Below are 20,926 nucleotides of genomic sequence, written 5' to 3' on the forward strand. Positions count from 1 at the left end.
GCGACCATTTGAGCTTATAAAACTTAAACTTTGTTATTCATTTTTTAAATGAGCGATCGTTTTGCTTGATAAGACCCTTATTCATCACCTGGAATCGTTTAAACCCCTTTGAACAATTTGCATTGAAACTCTCATTTGGACCTTGAACCGTTTGGTTCCCATTGAAGTCCATTATATGGAAAAAATCCTGGAATGTTTTCATCAAAAACCTTAATTTCTTTTCGACTGAAGAAAGAAAGACATGGACATCTTGGATGATGACATGGGGCTGAGAAAATTATCAGCAAAAGTTTTTTTTTTTTTTAAGTGAACTACTCCTTTAAAAACTCCTTTTGGCTGTTAGTATGAATATGTCTTCATACTAATATTACTAACCATGTTACCGGCTAAAATCAGTCACTTGTTCACACATTTACTATTTTCTACATGGTGAATGACACATAGTTGCACTTTACAGGGGATGGGGAACGATTCAGACAGTGTACATATGCTTTCCATTGGGGTGAATGAAGTCTGGTTTCACATTAGTGTCACGCAAACCGATATATTTTAAAGCGAAATGGAGGAGAAACAGTGAGAGATTAGAAGGAAACTGCGTCTTTACTGAACTCAACAGCCCTGGTTGAGCTGTGATATAAATGAAACGCTATTGGCTATTTTAAAAAAGGGGGGAGGAGCTTTTCAAATACCCCACCCTGTCTTACATTAGAAATGACATCAAAACAGTGGGCCTTTAATTTAAATGTTTAGACCAGCACACAAAATACCGGGTTGAAATAGATTACTGGTGGTTTAGTGAACAAGACAGAAAACACTAGATGAGAATGTGTCACAGCCGTTCATGATTTTGCCCTAGAACATTTCAGAGAACCGCTTTGTGCATTTGTGTCTGCAGATTAATAATAAGCTCCACACAGCGCAGAACCCCAGCTCTCTGACCGCGCTGAGGATGGACTTCATTCGGATCGTCTGCAGTCACGAGCACTACGTCACCCTGAACCTGCCCTGTGCCACCCTCAGTCCCCCCGCGTCCCCCTCACCCTCCACATCCTCCACTACCTCTCAGGTACACACAGTTGGGACAAACACAGCAATTGCTGTTTATTGTAAATGTGCTGCTTTTCCGCATACAGTGCAGAATCTATTTAGACCTATTTATATACAGCCTTTCATGTCATGACCACAAAACTCCTGTAAAACCTCCTGGTAACATTCACACAATACATGGAAGTGTATCAGACACTGTGTATCAGTAAAGTGTTTTTTTTCTCTACCATTCATAAGGGGTCAGTAAGATTTTTTTTTAATGTGTTTATAGAAGTCTCTTATGTTCACCTAGGCTTCATTTAAAGGGATTCTCCACCATTTTTTTCATATTAAACTATGTTATTCCCTTAACTAAGACGAGTTGATGCACACCTCTGTCGTCTCAGTGCGTGCACTCAATCGCTCTGGCGCCCGAGACACTTTCATCGCACTTAACTAGCCCAGTTCATTCAATATGGGCCAAGCAGTGAAGCAACCAAACACCTCCATGTTTTCCCTATTTAAATACAGTTACATGAACAGTGTAACTCGACCTAGGACGGTGACACAAAATAGACACTTAGACACTAAGTTTTATAGACACTAAGACGCTTAGTTGCTCCAGAGGCGTGCGACCTCAGACATATGTAACAATTGTAAGTCGCTTTGGATAAAAGTGTCAGCTAAATGAATAAATGTGAATGTAAATAAAGTGTGAGGGATGTTATTAGACCCTGCAGGCAGATTTATGATGCTTTCACATGCTATGGAAAGTAGGATATTTTCCACTTGTGAACTGGTATTTACCAGTGTGTTGCGTTCAAGTGCTTTTGTTGTAATAATGTGGTAAAAAGATGGAGATCCAGACCTGTTATTTAGCTAAAACTATTTTAGATTGCTCAAGTCATCTGCAACAGCAAGAAAATGATTTATCAAAACTCAAAAAGGTAAATAATATGCTATATATTTTCTAAATCATGAATAGTATATATTTTTACCATTCACGACTCTTGCGGTGCTCTCCGCCATTTTGAAAAAGGTTCAAAGGTTATCTCATCTCGGCAGCTCGTCCATCAAAATATTCTACGAGTTGCCCAGTGGAAAATACCACATGAGGGGGTGTTCATGTGCATTTTCCACGTCGGCTTTTGGTATTTACCATAATTACCATAGCACATGAACGCAGCATTACTTTACTCCTCAAGCTTGACAAGTTCAGTTTTGATGGATGTGGCTAAAATTAAATCTTGGGTGTTCATGTTCTTTTGTTTGGATTAGGGAGAGTGCTCTCTCTCTCTTCTTCAAATCTGTATACAAACTGACCACATAATCTTCAGATTTGTTGTGTCAGTGCTGTAGAGTTTCCTGATTTGTTTGTAAGTGTTTCTCACTGTGGAGAATGAGGACTATATATTTCTCCACTAATACAGTCCTCTCATGATGGTTGTTGTGATGCTGTCTGCCACATTATATCAAGCTGGACCCACTCAAAGGAGTTCCCTTGGGAAATGAAGTGCTCTTCACTATAGTATGGCCGGCAGTTCTGAAGCAGATATTTTCTGTGTCTTCTCCCGTAGAGCTCAGCGTTCTCCAGTCATGTTCAGGATCAGGGTGTGGTCAGCATGTTCGAACTGTCGGTGCCGTTCCGCCAGCAGCATTTTCTATCTGGCCTTCTGTTGGCTGAACTGTCGCTCATCCTTGAGCCAGACGGAGAGGGGTGAGAAACGTTCCTACACATGTATTTTACTAGGAATACACTTTTAGACATTTTCATGACAATAGCTGATTACTTTCATTTCATGATAAGTGATATGCGCCGGGTCTTCGCTATGAAAACAATATCCTAATCAAATGTTTACAGAACAAGCGGGAACCCAGTGTGCCTTTTTTAATATCTTCCATGTAAAGCACTTTGAATTGCCACTGTGTATGAATTGTGTTATATAAATAAACTTGCCTTGCCTTGCCTTGCCTCATGGTCAATACAATTTGGCTACAATGTTTTTACTTTTTTTTTTATTTAATTTTTTTTATGCACAAATGATCCCAATTTTCTCGTAACAATGTCACAATTTTAACCAAAAATCAGGTTGACTCAAAGTTCATATTCACAATGCCAATTTCAATTACATGGTTAAAGGCTGGAATACATTACATGACTTTTGTCCCACCTTGCAGACTGGAGGAGTCGACGCTAGTTGTCGAAAGTCATAGGCTTTGTCTGAAATCGACCCCTATTCCCTACATTACTCCACTAATATAGTCCACTTGAAGGACTGAATTCGGACACTGAGTGCGCTGACGGGGCTGCCACTTTTATGTAGTTTGTGCTTGCTGTTTAATAATCATTTGAAACTAATTTAAAAGCTTACAAACTGGCAGCTCCAGTCTCCACGACGACTCTGTTGTATAAGCCTTAATTAAACAATTTAATAATCAATCAGAAATGAATTCACACCTGTCTGATATTACGTAGTAGCCACATTGGACCAGATTTTTGAAGGCTGGATGCATGATTTATCTGCAGGTGGCATTTTTTGTTCAGACGCAGGAATTCATTCGGCGCACGACTCACAGTGCATTATGGGTATTCTCTAGCCGTTGAGCATACATCTGCGGTGTGTTGTGTGAATTAATGAGGGTACTTGAAAACATCCACTATGGTTTCAGACACCTCTACACTTCTACTTTATATCTGTCAATTCAGACTTCAAACTGACGATGGCTGTGTCCGAAATCGCCGCCTTTACCCTTAAAAGGGGCCCATTTAAGGGTATAGGCAGTGATTTCGGACACAGCCATCGTCAGTTTGAAGTCTTAGGATGTCAAACATGTTTGGTAATTTGAGCCAATTTTAGAAAACAAATTTGCGTCCGAAATCGAATACTTCCCTAAACATATACTTGTTTGGACCTGTTCGGACAGTGTGCGATTTCAGACGCAGCGATTGTTTTCATTTGTCACACATCTCTTAGCATCAAGGCATCTGTTTTTGCAGTTTGTTGTATTCAGAATGACTTTGGAACGTCTGGTTATTTGTGATCCTCTCAGTTGTTTAGTGCTGTTTTAGTGATGTCTAGTGTTTAAAAAGCTCTTTATTTAAAAGCTTTGTAGTGTATTCCAGCCTTAAAAGAAATATGCTGATGACTTAAATTGCTAAGTCAATTATTCAAGTAAACAGTTAAGCTTGTATGAATAAAAGAAGCAAAGAACCAAGCTATGGAACAAATGCATTTTATCCAATTATTAGCACGTTTTGCTCAAGTTGTTACAAACCTGTATGAGAAACTTGAGGGTATTTCTTCTGCTGAACACAAAAGGAGATATTTTGAAGAATGTTGGTATCAAACAGTTGATGGAACTCATTGACTTCCATAGAATGAAAAAAAAAAATGCTATGGAAGTCAATGGATGCCGTCAACTGTCTGGTTACCAACATTTCTCAAAAACAACTTTTGTTTTCAGCAGAAGAAACTCATACAGGAGTTGTCGCCCTTAGACACTGTTATAAACAGGACTTTAAAGGAGTAGTTCACTTTTAAAAAAACTTTTGCTGATAATTTACTCACCCCATTGTCATCCAAGATGTCCATGTCATTCTTTCTTCAGTCGAAAAGAAATTAAGGTTTTTGATGAAAACATTCCAGGATTTTCTCCATATAATGGACTTTACTGGACTCCAATTGAGAGTTTCAGTGCAGCTTCAAAGGGCTTTAAACGACACCAGACGATGAATAAGGGTCTTATCAAGCAAAACGATCAGTCATTTAAAAAAATAAATAAGAAAGTTTAAGTTTCATAAGCTCAAATGCTCGCCTTGCTCTGATCTGTGATGCGCATTCGTGACTCTCCTGTTCGAACTCGTTCATCAAAATGAACAAATCTTTTTTCCAGTCATTTCGTTTCGAGTCTTTTTTCATTTTCATTGAATGAACCAAATGACTCAAAAAAGATTTGTTCATTTTGATCAACAAGTTCGAACAGGAGAGTCACGAATGCGCATCACAGAACAGAGCAAGGCGAGCATTTGAGCTTATAAAACTTAAACTTTGTAATTTATTTTTGAAATGACCAATCATTCTTTTTCTTCTGCTCGTTTCGCTATATAAGACCCCTCATCGTCTTGAATCGTTTAAAGCCCTTTGAACAGTTTGCACTGAAACTCTCATTTGGACCTTGAACCGTTTGGTTCCCATTGAAGTCCATTATATGGAGAAAATCCTGAAATGTTTTCATCAATATCCTTAATTTCTTTTCGACTGAAGAAAGAAAGACATGGACATCTTAGATGACATGGGGGTGAGTAAATTAAAAGTTTTTTTTTAAAAGTGAACTACTCCTTTAAAAATGCATGGACTCTATAACACCAATCACACAACTCACACCTCTCTCTCGTTCTCAGTGTGTTCTTCCTCCACAAGAAGGCCATTAGTGCGCTACACTCCCTGCTGTGCAGTCACGATGCGGACCCCCGCTACACAGATCCCCAGGTGCGCTCGCACATCGCCCAGCTCTACCTGCCACTCATCCCCATCGTCATGGAGACGCTGCCCCTTCTCCACGACTTCACCGGTCAGTGAGACCCTTTGGGCCGAGTGCCCACAGTAGAGCAGTCTGCTTATCTCTTCTTCGGCTATTTATGTGAACACTTTGTTTATGACTTGAATAGTTTTCCAAAGGTCAGAGCTCCAGAGAGTCATTAAAAACTGAACAAAAGTCCCATTTCAGCCAAGATTTCTATCTCTCCACCTTTGTATGTCCCAGACACGTCCCCACAGCGGGTACGTCACGCCTCGGCGCTCGTCGACGATAACGACCCAGACAACGGCACCATCAGCCAGTCTGTTGCCATGGCGATAGCTGGCTCACCCCTCCCCCATTCCAAAGCCAACCCCTTCACTCTGCCGTCAGTGGTGAGTACCTGCTCGCTTACGATTATGAATGAAGACTGTGAACATGCACTACTGTTCGAAGTCTTTTATGATTACTGTATTTATTTGATCAAAGTTGCAGTAAAACAAAAATTATTACAATTTTAGAAAATAACGGTTTTCTATTGTAAAATATTTTGAAATGTAATTTGTTCCTGTGACCAAAGCTGCATTTTCATCATTACTCCAATCTTCAGTGTCACATGATCCTTCAGAAGTCATTCTAATATGATCTGATTTGATGCTCAAGAAACATTTTGGATTATTAGCAATGTTGAAAACAGTTATGCTGCTTGATATCTTTGTGGATTTGTTATTTTGTTTTTTACTTTTTGATTCTTTGATGAAAGTTCCTCAAGGTCTATTTAAAATATAAATGTTTTGTAATATAATAATGTCACTATTTGATTTAATTTAATGTGTACTTGTGCAATAAAAGTATTAATTTATTTACGGACCATTAACATTTTGAACAGTGACGTATTTTTCAGATCAGTTCACCGGCCATATTACCCAATTCCACATCACTCTCCTCTTATCCCAAAAATAAGAAAATGCCCTTTTGTTTTCTTTCCTTTTTTTAAAATAAGCTATATTTATGCACACTCTGTTTATTTTTTGTGTCCACATTTTTTACCCATGCTTCTCCTTCTCTAGTCGAATAAATAGAAAAGACAAACAACAGAAATAGAACTACTTGTGATAGTTCACGGTCTTCTGGAATTTTCCCTCAAGTTCAACTGAACGAGGTCACATCTGCAGTGTCTTAATATCACCACTAGAGGAGCCCTTCACACACACACACACACACAAACTCCTGCTCATTCTGTCTGCTACAGTACCGCCCTCCTCCACAAGAGGGGGAATTATTATATTCTCCTTCCCCTGAAGGTGTACAACACTGTTTCCTGTCCATTAGTGAATATTAATGGCAAGCGTATGGCTGAGAAAATGAGTGTTTATTATACATATGGGTGTGTAAGGAGTGGACATCCTCTGTATATGCAAACAGGCCGCCGGATGTGATGTCTAACCAAGCCTGGCTTTGTTGTGTATTTCTGTGTGTATTGTAAATGCGTTTGCTTCTCGTTCAGGCGGGCCGTCAGTGTAGCGCCCTCTCTGCGGAGTGCAGCAGGACGCTGCTGGTGTGTTTCCTGTGGGTGTTGAAGAATGCAGACGCAGGGCTGTTGGAGCGATGGGTGTCAGACCTGTCTGTGCCACAAATCAACCGCTTACTCGATCTTCTTCACCTCTGTCTGTCCTGTTTCGAATACAAGGTACATCCACAATCCCCTCTCATCTTTTTAAGTTAGTGAATGTCAAATACATTTATAACATTTAAACGGTTAATACATCCAAAAAGGAAAATATTCCATAATTTACTCACCCTCAAGCCATCTTGTGTATATAACTTTATTTTTTCAGCTGTAATAAAAATATCCTGGCTTTTCCAAGCTTTATGATGGCGGTGAATAGCGCATCCGTCCATCATAAAAGCTCTCCATTCGGCTCCAGGGGTTTAACAAAGGCCTTCTGATGCAAAGCGATGCGTTTTTGTACGAAAAATGTCTATTTGAAGAGTTCAGATGCAAAAGCCTCTAAATGGCATTTGAAATTTTCTTCTTTAATGATTTTTATCAAAATTGTATATTTAAGTTCAGTAATTTCACTTAAATAACAATTAATAGGTAATTATCATTGCCATTTAAGTGAAATTACTGAACTTAAATATACAAGTTTGATGAAAATCGTCATTAAAGAAGAAAATTTCAAATGGCACTTAGAGGCTTTTGCATCTGAACTCTTCATTTATAACTTTGGAAACTATAATCACTGGCTTCCGGTAACGGCCGTACACGAGTCTCGTTACGGCTGAAGCTTCAAAGGCAGCAATCCTTATTATGTCCTTTTAGGGGCTCCGTAGATTGAGTCATCTTCCATGACTTTCCAAATAAGGTATTCAGCTTCAGGCACATCCCTAGTGTCAATAATGACTATTTGGTGTTTAGAAACATGGCCTGTCTAGTCAAAGTGAGTCAAAGTAGAATTGGTACTTTTTTTTTTTCTTTAATGCCAAAGGAACAGTAAGGGTGCTTTCACATCTGTAGTTCGCTTCATTTGGTCCAGACCAAGGGTGGAAAATTAAACTTTGTATAATTTTTCAGGGGTTTTGGTTCGTTTTCACACCACACTGATTGCTCTGATCTGAATCAGTTGATGAAACGAACCAAAATATAGTAATGTGACGACATCCACATTACTCGTTGGCCAGATATGTCTTGAACATATTTCCATTACTGCATTTCGATTGGTCTGAATTAACGTGCGTGAAAATTCCTACAGAACTCATGGAAGTAAACAAAGAGGAGCAGAATGCGGCTGACATGCGGAGAATTCACTCACAATGTATATTCGAGCACAAGCTTTATCCTTTTGTAAATCCCTTCATAAACAACAAAGTATAGACGTGATATAAATAAGAGGTTCACTGTGCAGTGCGGACAACTTCAGTGTTTATGATGAATGTTTTAGTGAGAGGGCAGAACGCGGCAAGTCAGTCATGGCTTAACCCTCTGGGGTTGTTCGGCCCAAATGGACCCGAAGAATTTAAATAAAAAATGTTTTTAAAAATCACAGCTTCCTCGGAATGGTCCGAGATTTGGTGACTTTGTTGGTATTTGGTATTTGAACACCCAAAAAAAAATGGAGACAGGATGTGAGTAGTCTAAGTGGTTGTAAAAAAAAAATTGGGACCCGCATGGAAAATTAATGGGAAATTGGCAAAAAAGTGAAAATACTGAGTTTTTTTGTGCGTACGATCTACAAATCAGCCACGATCTTGGGAAAAAAAGCACATAACGGTGAAGGGGTGAATCTATACAACATCAAGTGTGCAAAACAGACACATCCAGACACACACACACTTTTATACACAAACACACCAAAAAATTCTGATTATACATGTGTTTTGCATTTTTAAAATGCTCAGTTTGTCCACCAGATGGCATCCATCTCATTTCAAAAATTGCTTTTATGAGGCCTAGGCTTGACTCTAAAATGAAACGCAGCTTTAAAAAAAAAAAAAATTAAATATTTTTTCTATTATGTTCAATGGGGGAAAATTTTGTCATAATTATTGCATTAATAGTAATTATAAATTTTTTTTTATTTTTGAAATTTTCTCAAAACAGAAAAGAAAAAATATTATAAAAAACGAGTAAAAAAAAAATCATGATTTTTTTTTTTTTTTTTTAAATATGAATCCCGCCCTTTGGGTCCATTTGGACCCGACCACCCCGAGTGTGACTGAAACGAACAACCCCAGAGGGTTAAAGGGAGCGCTATGTACTGGCTATATAAATAATAGTTTTGTTTTACTACGGCAGCTGGTTTAGTCCAAAAAATGCGCAGTTATTTGGCAGTTGGGTCCATAGATATCTATATAAAGGCTAGATATGTCGTCCACGCTGCTGGCCAATGGATGTGACCACTTTCAAACTTTTTTTTTTTTTCAGCAGAATTTTGACTATATTTTTTGTGTGTTGGATGTTAACACGTTTTGATCGTCCTGTTCATTGTTCCTCCTCTCAGGGGAAGAAGACCCTGGAGAGGATCAACAGTCTGACCTTTAAGAAGTCTCAGGACATGAAGGCCCGTCTGGAGGAGGCCATACTCGGCACCATCGGAGCGAGACAGGAGATGGTCCGCCGCTGCAGAGGTACGACAGTATTGGTATTTGTGCCCAAGTAAATGTTGGTGCATTGAATTTGTCATTCATCACTGCTCCCGTGCGTTCCTCAGAGCGGAGTCCTTACGGAGGTCAGGAGAATGTCCGCTGGAGGAAAAACGTCACTCACTGGAGACAGAACGCAGACAGAGTGGATAAGTGAGTCTTTTTCCCCCTTCTCTCGCTGCTGTTTAGCTTCATTGGACATCTGAATGCCGTTGCTGTAACTGTCAGTCGACTTAATGAAGCACATAATCACAGGGTACATGTGCAGTTGTGTGTGTGTGTCAGATGGGCACTATGAATAGCTTACAGTAAACGCTGTCTCTGCGCAGAACCAAGGCAGAGATGGAGCAGGAGTCGGTAGTGGATGGAAACTTGGCAACCGAAACTGCTCTCATAGCCCTGGACACACTGGAGATCATCGTCAAAGTAAAGGACACGTTGGTGCTCACATTTGAATGCAGTTACAACTATGTATCTTAGATTAAAAGTGTTTGTGTGTGTGTGTTTGCATCAGACGGTGGTGATGTCCGAGCTGAAGGAGAGTGTGTTGAGTGGCGTGCTGAGAGTCCTCCTTCACAGCATGGCAGGAAACCAGAGCGCCCTCTTCCTGCAGCACTGCTTCAGCACACAGAGAGCTTTGGTCTATAAGGTTTGTGTCTGGCTAACCCTGAGTTTTGAACATTGGTGCAAAACCCTTCCTGCACCAGGGGTATTAGACAAAATACCGTAGCATTTGTGCTCATTTGATGAATACAATTATTAGCTTTTTGCTATCTGCCAAAACTTTCAATGCAAAACTCTACACCGTGAAAAATGATCGTGATTTTAACGCATACCTGTCAACACTCCCGTTTTTCAGCCCTATCTCCCAGTTTGTCATTTCTCCTGGGAAACGCCCGTAATTTGCATGGTCCAAACTCCTATATGAATAATCGGACCAATATGTTTGTCTAATGTTGACCAGTTGCAAAATTTCAACCCGTTTGTCATCTCAACCTGGCAACCTATACCCCAGTTGCGCAGTCGCGGAAAGCTCAACCCGAAAGTGACCAAACCCCCCCTTGGTCCCCGCACAAATCTCCCGGATTTTGAAAACCAAATGTTGACGGCTATGTTTTAAATGGATACTCCACTTTTTTTGGAAATAGGCTCATTTTACCACTCCCCCAGAGTTAAACAGTTGAGTTTCACTGTTTTCATAGGCATTCAGATGATTTTCTGATATTTAGAAGAATATCAGGAACCAGACAGTTTCTGGTCTCATTGACTTCCATAGTAGGAAAAAAAAAAATACTATGGAAGTCAATGAGACCAGAAACTGTCTGGTTCCTGATATTCTTCTAAATATCAGAAAAATCGGCTGAATGCATTCAAAAACGGTAAAACTCGACTGTTTAACTCTGGTGGAGTGGTAAAATAAGCCTATTTCCAAAAAAAGTGGAGTATCCCTTTAACAGTAAAAGTGAAAAACTGTTAATTGGTAAACAAAGTTTCTGTACTATATAGGGTAAATGTCTGTGATGGATCTAACTGTAACATTTATAATTCTGTTACATTTAAGTTTTTGGATGTGAAAATAACAAGTCATTGTATAATTTGCAGTCGAAAAAATTTAAATTCCCACAATTCCCTGCGTGAAACTGCACATTTGATGCATGTATTTTTGTTGAAATAACTGTTTCTTCTTAGTTTTATCTAATCAGTTATGTACATTGGGGGTTTATGTTAATGTTGTCAAATTGATGTTGATTGAATTTTTTTTCAATTTCATGTGTGTGTCACCATTATGGTGTTTAGTGTTTGTGGTAATGACACTGAGCTTCTAATATACTGTAGTATTAACTTTCATGTGGAAAAGCTGTTCGTGATGAGCTTTGATTCGTCATGTGACTCATTACCACTGTGATAAGTGGTTGTCAGTGTTTTACATTGGAACAAAACTGATATTGCTACTTCAATAGGTTGGTAAATTAACATTATATCAGATAATGAAATTGCTTTTTTTACTGTAATTTTTTTACCGTAAAATGTTGCTACCATAATTTTTTACGGTAAATTTATAGAGCTACCGTTTTTTTTTTTTACTGTACATTTTACTGACTTTTTTACAGTGTAGTTATTCATGCTATTTGTGTGTGTGAAAATAACACTTAAGACTTTTAGACTTTTAATAATAATACCTTTTATTTATTTATTGATTCTTAGTTGTATGTATTTATTCTTTTTAATAATAATACCTTTTATTTGTTTACTTTTCTTAGTTGTTCAGGTCAAGTCTGTGTACATATGGCCTGTTCTTTTACATAGATCACAAAGGAAACTTTAAATAGCTAAGCTTTGCATGTGTTTCTCTAGTTCCCAGAGATGTTGTTTGAGGAGGACACTGAGCTCTGTGCAGATCTGTGTTTGCGGTTACTGCGTCACTGCAGCAGCAGCGTGAACTCCGTACGCAGCCACGCCAGCGCCTCGCTCTACCTGCTCATGAGGCAGAACTTTGAGATCGGCAACGTAAGGCACAATGTCACTTAAACCTCTGATGCTTGATTCAGCTTTCCCTATAAAGACATGATAACCCAAATCAAATCCTGTGCCTTTCCTCCCAATCTGTAGAATTTCGCCCGTGTGAAGATGCAGGTCACCATGTCTCTGTCTTCACTCGTGGGAACCTCTCAGACCTTCAACGAAGAGCATTTGCGGCGCTCTTTGAAAACTATTCTCACGTATGCTGAGGATGACCTGGAGCTCAGAGATTCCCCCTTCCCTGAGCAGGTATCAAACACCTGAATCTGGGTGGTCAGCTAAAAGGATGTAGGTTCGAATCCCGCAGGGGACTCAACCGCCAACACTAATGTGCCCTTTAACCTTAAAAACCCTATAGACTTTAGTCAGGACAGTGCCATATTTAATTTTTGACAGGAAGGAAAACAAAACTCTGAGGTATTGAAGAAAAAACTGGCTGTAAAAAATAAATCTGCATTGTTTATCCTTTTGATCTTTCATTCAAAAAATTGGCAAAATTCTAACCTTGGAAACCACATTGTGAAATAAATGTTTTTTTTTTTCAAAAAACACGCATATAAATTATATATATATATATATATATATATATATATATATATACAGGGTGCGATTTGCCGGGGGGAATGCGTGGGATTTCCCCCTTTCTGGTCAATGTATCCCTGCCTCTGCTTAATTTAAATTTATCCCCCCCTCAAAGTGATCCTACACTAGTGGTGAGACGGATCAGAAAACTTATCACGGATCCATGCTTTGATTAAAGTTAATTTTAGTTTTTAATGCGCTACTTTGGCTGATATAGCTGCCGCTCTGCACGAGTCTGCAGACTTGCTCAATGTCCCGCCCACGGCGCTATCTGATTGGTTACACCTCGTATAATAGCCTATCAACACTTGCGAGACGGTTGCAGGTCTGCGCTGGGCTGTGGAGCTGCTTGTAGAAAGAAGGCAGCTATTCAGAATAAACATCACAATCTGATTTTCTGTTTCTATGATGACAAGCAGAGCTAGTGTCCAGTCACTGAGAATGGCCGAAGTTATACACTCGGTGTTTCACTCAACTGAGACTAAAGCAAAGATTTTTTGATTAGTCACTCACTCTTGAACATCTGGCGCGAGTGATTTCAATGTTAATTCAATGTAAAGACGCGTTTACGCGCGTCTAGAGGTTCTGCGGCACAAATGAGGCGAATTAACAAACATAGATAATGCATCTGTCTTTTCTATCATTTCACTGGTCAGCATCGCGATGTAACGTTAACATTATAACTTTAACGTAACAGCAGCAGTAAAACTGTTTCTATTGTGGTTTAACTTTGCAATCAATCCCTGGTTCAGGAGAGGCTGATATAAATTAGCCTCTACCCTATTAATCTATTGATTTAATTGTTGCATGTTTTTTCGTTGTGCATGATCACAGTTCATATGTGTGGGAAGCTATTAAAAATATTGCGTTAGGATTTTTTGCGTTAGAGTTATTAAGATTTTTTTTTCCTGCAAATGCAGTGATGAAGTTCATGAATTTTTTTTATGAATTTTTTTTTCAAAACATCCCCCCCTCTGTTTTTTTTCACAAATCGCACCCTGTATACATACATACATACACTGTGTAATATATAATATATGTAATATAATATATAATGGTTTTATTTTATTTTTTAAGATTTTGTCTAAAGTTTTAAAAACTATTCCATTAAAGAAAAATTATTTGTCTGACGATTATAATTTTAAATGTCAGGCTTTAAGGATATATATCTTTCTACACTTTATATCTGCCATAAAAATGAGTCCCTAATATGATGCTAATGTTCTGCGGTCGTCTCTGTAGGTTCAGGATCTCGTCTTCAACCTCCACATGATTCTCACTGACACTGTGAAGATGAAGGAGCACCAGCAGGACCCAGAGATGCTCTTAGACCTCATGTACAGGTCAGTGCGCTCTCTTCAGGAAAAACCCAAAGGACGTCTCATGTGGCTCCTGTGCTGTGTGTGAAGGTGGCTTTTCTCTCTGTGTAGGATTGCTAAAGGCTATCAGAACTCTCCAGATCTGAGACTCACCTGGCTGCAGAACATGGCAGGGAAGCACTCGGAGAGAGGGAACCACGCGGAGGCAGCACACTGCCTGGTGCACAGCGCCGCCCTGGTGGCCGAGTACCTCAACATGCTTGAAGATTGCCGCTACCTCCCCATCGGCTGTGTTTCCTTCCAGGTAGATGCTTGATGTGTGTTTTTGTGTTTAGGCTTGATTTAAAAAAAAAACTTTTACAATTATCAAAAATGTTTAATCTGGGCCTGTGTTGTTATTGTTAACTAAAACTGTTACAATTATTTTCCAATAATTTAAATAAAGCTCTGTATTACAAATGTTGCCTGTCCAACTAACCAAAATATTAATATAAATAATTTGGAGTACTAAATTTACTAAATCTGAAATAAAAATATATGAAAGCTATATAGAAATATGTAAAAAAAAAAAAAAAAAACTAAACTGAATTGAATTGAATTGAAAAGGAAATTCAAAAAAAAAATACTATAATAGTATATTAATAATACAAAATTATTATTTTTTTTTTTGTATGTCATAAAAGTCTGGTCATTTGAAAAATCTAATTTCCGTAGCAAATAAAGATTTTTATATTTTAAGGTTTTCTCTTTAATGTTTAATTTAACATTTTACAGTCAAATGTTTACACACAAATAAAAAAAATAAAAAAATTTACTTTAATGAAAATAATAATCTCACTGCAGTATGTATACTAATCATACCATATTTATTTGCAAACATGTGTCAAATAAAAACTGTCAATTTATTAAAATAATGTTAATGTTTTAATAAAAATGTTTTAGATATATTGAGAGGAATAAATTGAAGAAAAATAGATTTTTATCCTCTTTGACACTTGAATTGCGTTTCACAGAGTATTTCGTCCAATGTGCTGGAGGAGTCCGCGGTGTCTGATGATATCCTTTCCCCAGAAGAGGAGGGCATCTGTTCAGGGAAGTACTTCAGTGAGTCAGGGCTCGTGGGACTTCTGGAGCAAGCAGCTGCCTCGTTCAACATGGTGAGAGGAGCTCACGAAACCTGAGAGCATCCAAGGGAATCAAGGGATTTAGACTTGTTTTTAAGTCAGCAACACACATTTTTGTGGGATTATTAGCGCAGTGAAGGCTGACTAGTTTCTGCCTCTCCTCTAGGCTGCCATGTACGAGGCCATAAATGAGGTTTATAAGATCCTCTGTCCTGTTCACGAGGCCAACAGAGACTTTAAGAAGCTCGCCTCCGTCCACGGCAAACTGCAGGACGCCTTCAACAAAGTATACAATCAGGTTTGTTGACACAGGAAGTCATGTCTGCAACACGGTTCAAACAATCGTACACGGTTTCTGGAGTCAGTATGTCCAAAGGCTATTTCAGTATTTATTCATTGTACATTTTTAAATAGGCAGCTGTTATTTCTTGTAAATAAATATATAATAAATTATTTTATTATTATTTTATTATTATAAAAAAAAATATCCTTTTATAGTTAGTTTGTCTGCTGCTTCGTTCAGTATTAGAACCACAGTAGTAAATAATAATTAATTAATAAGTATTATTTATAAAATTGCAATGCCCTTTTTTAGATTATGTGAACAAGTTTCGCAGTAATTGCTGACTTGGGTGAAATTGTCAGTTGGACAGAAATCATTGTGCTGATGTATTATTTTAATTAAGGCTATGTTTACACTGAAACGATTCTGAAGAGAAAACACAAAAGTGGCGTTGCGTTATCACTTTTTATTCTGCGTTTAGACGATTTGTGTGGGAAATCCGTGTGCATATGGTTGCACAAAAGTGTGTAAAATTCAATGTAGTATGCACTCCAGGCGGCTAGGTGGCGATGTGGAGTACTGCCATACAACAACACCAAGTCTGCGCGCCTGCATACAACCTTCACTGTCAAGCAGACTTTTGCGTTTTTACCCTTTACACAGGAACGCGGCGGTGGAGCGTTTTTAAGATTTGGTTTCACTTTTTTGCGTTTGTAAGCTCCCAAAACGCCAACACCGTGTAAACGAAAGGCACATCCGATAAAATATTTTTACGTTTTCACCCGCAAGTGTTCGTGTAAACAGGGCCTATATGTATCTACATGATGTCCTGATCTTATCGGAAACTTGAATCGTTCAGGTGGTGGGAAAATTATGTACTCCAGATTTTACATATGGGATTGTACATTTTCATTTGAATATTCATTAAATCATACCAGCACACTTCACTTTTGTCAAAATTCTGCTTTTGAAAATTCTGATATTGAAAGTAGTTATTATATTGGGGTGGTGGGGGGGGGGGGGTAATACAGGAGTAACCATGGTAACTGCTGTATTTCTGCTTTTCCATAAGCACTACCTACTGTCACGGTTAATTTGCATGAATCAGCATCCGCTGTTTTTGTTCAGATTAATTATATAAAACATGCATAATCTTTTATTTGGCTGAAATGTGACGTTTATCATTTAATACATCTTCATTTTATATAATTATTTATAATCTGACCTTTAAACTAGTAGGTTTTATGGTCCTTTTAAAGTTTAGAGTGTTATGCAGGTATGTTTATTAGGGCTGTCAAACGATTAATCACGATTAATCGCATTCCAAAGTAAAAGTTTGTGTTTACATAATATATGTGGGTGCACTGTGTATAATTATTATATATATATATATATATATATATATATATACATACAGTACAGTATACAGTATATATATACAAGCATGTGTGTGAATTTATATATACAGTATATATAAATTCACACACATGCTTGTATATATTTAAGAAATATTTTAATGTATATACTATATATAGATTTACATATAATTTATATTATATATAAAATTTTTAAATATACATGCATGCGTGTGTATTTATATATATATATATATAAAATAATTATACACAGTGCACCCACATATATTATGTAAACACAAACTTTAATTTTGGATGCGATTAATCGCGATTAATCGTTTGACAGCCCTAATGTTTATATTTTAATAGTAATAATTAATAGTAATTTATCGTACCAAACTACCAATAGTAAATTGACAGCTTTAAAAGTTATATAAGGAGTTTATTTGTGCTCTGGATGGAAGCGGTCTTTGTGCCGAGATCTGGACCACAAACACTGATTGCTGACCTCTGGTGCAAAGCTCTCTGTTATTGTAATGTGTGTGTGGTTCAGAGGTTTGATTGATTTCTTCTCTGTCTTGTCGGTGATGATGCGTCTCCCGCTGTGTCCGCACACAGAGTTCAGGATGGGAGGTAAGGCTGTTCGATCACACTGTGCTCCTGTATTTATCAGTGCCATATGTTGCAGTTTATGTTAGAAAAGAATTCTCTCCTCCACAGAAACTAACTGTCTCTGCTCTTTATCTCTTTTTATTTCTCCATCCGTCTCCCCCTGTGCGGTCTGGATGTTTTCCTGGTGAGTGAACATGAACTTTGTTACCCGACATAAAATCCAAAGCCGTTCCATCTCACGCTAAGGTTCACCATCTCTGACACACTTATGTAAGGCCATTTCACAAGAATGGCAGCAGTCGGTGCCTCGGACAAGTGTGCGCACTCCATGCCATCCATCAGTGTTGTGTCCTTAGGCATGAAGCAGACTAAAGTGATGTTATTTAGGCTTTTATGTGACACACAATGCTCTTGTCTCTCTTTACATATTGTTCCTGTCGGCAATGTTCAGGTCACAGAGGATGTTTGGCACCTACTTCCGTGTGGGCTTCTATGGATGCCGCTTTGGAGATCTGGATGAGCAGGAGTTTGTCTATAAAGAGCCTTCGATCACCAAACTGGCCGAGATCTCGCATAGACTGGAGGTTCGTGTCTGCTCTAGAGAATTGATAATGGCTGTTATGATAATAATACCAATATTTTACTATTACTTTTTACTATTTCACGTGTACGATCACACCCGTGTGGTCAGTCTCGGCTGGTCCCTGGAGCGTACGATCACACCGGTGTGATTAGAACGGTCAGTGCATCACGTGATCAACTGCTAAATTCAAACGTGCGCTGAGCCAGAGACGGACGCTCTCAGTGCTGTCATATATCACAACTATTAAGTGTTTTCAACCACATAATGTGTATTTTAGGTTTCAGACATTTAAATACACACCAGCAAAACAATGATTTTGAGTTTGTAAAATACACACTGATGTCTATGGAAGCGACAATAATAATCCTTTCAATTATAATAAGACGACACGTACTTTTATTCATATCAGATACACATTGTGTAAGTAGCTTAACATTTGACCCTATTCTTCTCCCAGTTCACGGGCCACTTACTTTCATGTATTTGTGAGAAGTTGAGGAATTGACGTTGTAAATCCAACAGATCTGATTCTCTGAACTGTAAGACAAACTAAAATGGCGCCGCCCGTTGTGTGTACAGCTCAACTAACGTGATCGTTATGAAGATGTTTAAACGACAAAACCCATACACTTGCACATATTTGACAATTGGAATATGTGTTTCATGCTATAGCTAATACATTTGTGAATATTTTTAATAAAAAAGGAAAAATTACAATAAAAGCAGATCATCATTCATTCAGCGCTGTGTTGCGGTTGTGTTGTGTCACGTGACAAGCATTGATGCGTCACCATGGAAACATTAAAGTGACAAGTCACTTTGAAAAACTCGCGCTGGGGGGTCAGTTAGAATATTTTAAACTTACGTGTGAAAGGGTTAATTTTATTGTTACTAATAACTAAATGACGTCACTTTTTAGGACAACTCGGAAGTTAGCGGCGCATGGGTTCCCTAGATCGAGGACGGTTGCCTCCGCTGAAGTCCATTAAAACCTGACAATGGACACCTTGAAGGGCATTAACCCGCTTATACCATGGTCACTTGCCAAATAAAACATTTTTAAAACATTAGATGCTAGTTTATATTTTAATTAGGCTAAATCAAGTTTTTACAAATAATAACTCGCCTGGTTTATTTAGCAACCGGAGATATTTATAGTCCGATATATATATAGGTTCAAAATGCATTCTTTTTTTTTTCATGAAACACAAAGGAAGGCATAGTTTTTTTGTTTTTTTTTAATTACACATAAAACAATTAATCAAACAGGCTTCTTAGGCTTGAAACGCTGTACTCTCCTCCTGCCTTGGTTGTCTGGACTGCTGCGTAAAACTCCCGCAGGGTCTCATTCAGAGCAGCAGCGGTGTCATTTTCTTTGTGACATTTCTCCGTTTTATTTACATTTTTTCTTTCTTCAGCAGCATCCAAGTCGTCAAAGTTGTCATATTCTCCATAAATGTTAAAAGAAATAACGAAGTCGCCGCTCATTGTTGTATTAGTAGGCTGTGTATATAACTAACGCTAGATGTTTGTTTTGAAAGAGCAAATTGTTAACGGATACTTTGACTGCCTGTTGCTATGGTTACTCACAGCTGTTGTGGGCAGCGCATTTATTTATTCATTTCGAATGGTAAACAGGCAGTTTCACCAGAACTACTTTACTAGGTGTCCTCTATCACTTTTTAACGGACACCCTGCAGCCAATCAGAATCGAGTATTCACCCAGACCATGGTATAAAATGTAGTAACACTTGTAACCAGGAAATTTGGCAGAAATATGTCACACATATTTTTCCAGCACTTCAAAACTCAAATATTATCATATTTAAATGTTATTTTTAATGTAATGACCAAAACATTATTTGTTCATCCTTCAAAGATGACTCCCATTTATAAAAACTAAAAGTTTCAAGATGTAGGAAAACTCACATTTATTTAAAAATAATTTTTCTTTTGATTAATAGGAAATTTCTCTGGCATTTCTTCTACCGAATCGTGACCCTGCTGTATCCTATCGAACCGAACCGTGAATTTTGGGAACCGTTACACCCGTAATTTTTATTTACTAGTAATTTAAATAAGGTATTGGGTTAAATGGCGGTTATTTTCGTCAGTTTCTGCTTGTTTGGTCAAACATTCTGCCTGCTTAAAAGCAGACACAGTGAATGAATTATAGCATTTATTTGAATTGATTATCATGAATTGAGATGCTTACCTGGCTCTTTTCAGAGTCTCTCTCTATTAACTATGAAGCTGTGTGTTTAATTACTTCAAAAACAGCGCTTTTACCCCCTTGTTGCTGACAAATATAATGTAGTGATTCATTAGCAAAGCTATTTTATTAATAAAAGTTGAAGGGCAGCATTGATGCATCAATCTGTCTGTCTGTCTATATCAGGAATTTTACTCTGAACGATTTGGTGACGACGTGGTGTCGATCATCAAGGACTCCAGCCCTGTTGACAAGACCAAACTGGACCCCAATAAGGTTAGAAACGAATGCTAGTGCAAGACTGAATATGTCTTCTTGACCGCTATAACTGCAGTTTTGAACATGTGGTCCCCATATTGAAGAGCGCTGTGTATGTTTATGTTACCCAGGCGTACCTTCAGATCACATACGTGGAGCCGTTCTTTGACACTTACGAGCTGAAGGAGCGCATCACATACTTTGACAAGAACTATAACCTGCGTACGTTCATGTACTGTACGCCGTTCACGCTGGACGGTCGGGCCCACGGCGACCTGCATGAGCAGTACAAACGCAAGACCATCCTCACGACCTCCCACGCCTTCCCCTACATCAAGACCCGCATCAATGTCATCCACAAAGAGGAGGTGTGGGACGCTTCGGTTTT

At 38.3% G+C, this 20,926-nt stretch overlaps 1 protein-coding gene across 4 annotated transcripts in view; it reads left to right on the forward strand.

Moving 5' to 3' along the window:
• dock6 (dedicator of cytokinesis 6) overlaps positions 1–20,926 on the forward strand; it is a 76,165-nt gene that overhangs the window by 49,205 nt on the left and 6,034 nt on the right. For all 4 annotated transcript variants that reach the window (XM_039685940.2, XM_039685942.2, XM_039685941.2 and 1 more), the window contains 19 exons: positions 896–1,066; positions 2,604–2,743; positions 5,429–5,598; positions 5,791–5,939; positions 7,052–7,234; positions 9,549–9,675; positions 9,759–9,843; positions 10,020–10,116; positions 10,205–10,339; positions 12,046–12,198; positions 12,301–12,459; positions 14,035–14,135; positions 14,223–14,415; positions 15,125–15,268; positions 15,402–15,533; positions 17,492–17,506; positions 17,944–18,069; positions 20,467–20,556; positions 20,670–20,906. In XM_039685940.2, the coding sequence (XP_039541874.2) occupies positions 896–1,066; positions 2,604–2,743; positions 5,429–5,598; positions 5,791–5,939; positions 7,052–7,234; positions 9,549–9,675; positions 9,759–9,843; positions 10,020–10,116; positions 10,205–10,339; positions 12,046–12,198; positions 12,301–12,459; positions 14,035–14,135; positions 14,223–14,415; positions 15,125–15,268; positions 15,402–15,533; positions 17,492–17,506; positions 17,944–18,069; positions 20,467–20,556; positions 20,670–20,906 (2,607 nt within the window). The remainder of the gene's footprint in view (positions 1–895; positions 1,067–2,603; positions 2,744–5,428; positions 5,599–5,790; positions 5,940–7,051; positions 7,235–9,548; positions 9,676–9,758; positions 9,844–10,019; positions 10,117–10,204; positions 10,340–12,045; positions 12,199–12,300; positions 12,460–14,034; positions 14,136–14,222; positions 14,416–15,124; positions 15,269–15,401; positions 15,534–17,491; positions 17,507–17,943; positions 18,070–20,466; positions 20,557–20,669; positions 20,907–20,926) is intronic.

Source organism: Pimephales promelas, chromosome 3, assembly GCF_988280905.1.
Source record: "Pimephales promelas chromosome 3, fPimPro1.hap1.1, whole genome shotgun sequence".
NCBI classification, from domain to species: Eukaryota; Metazoa; Chordata; class Actinopteri; order Cypriniformes; family Leuciscidae; genus Pimephales; species Pimephales promelas.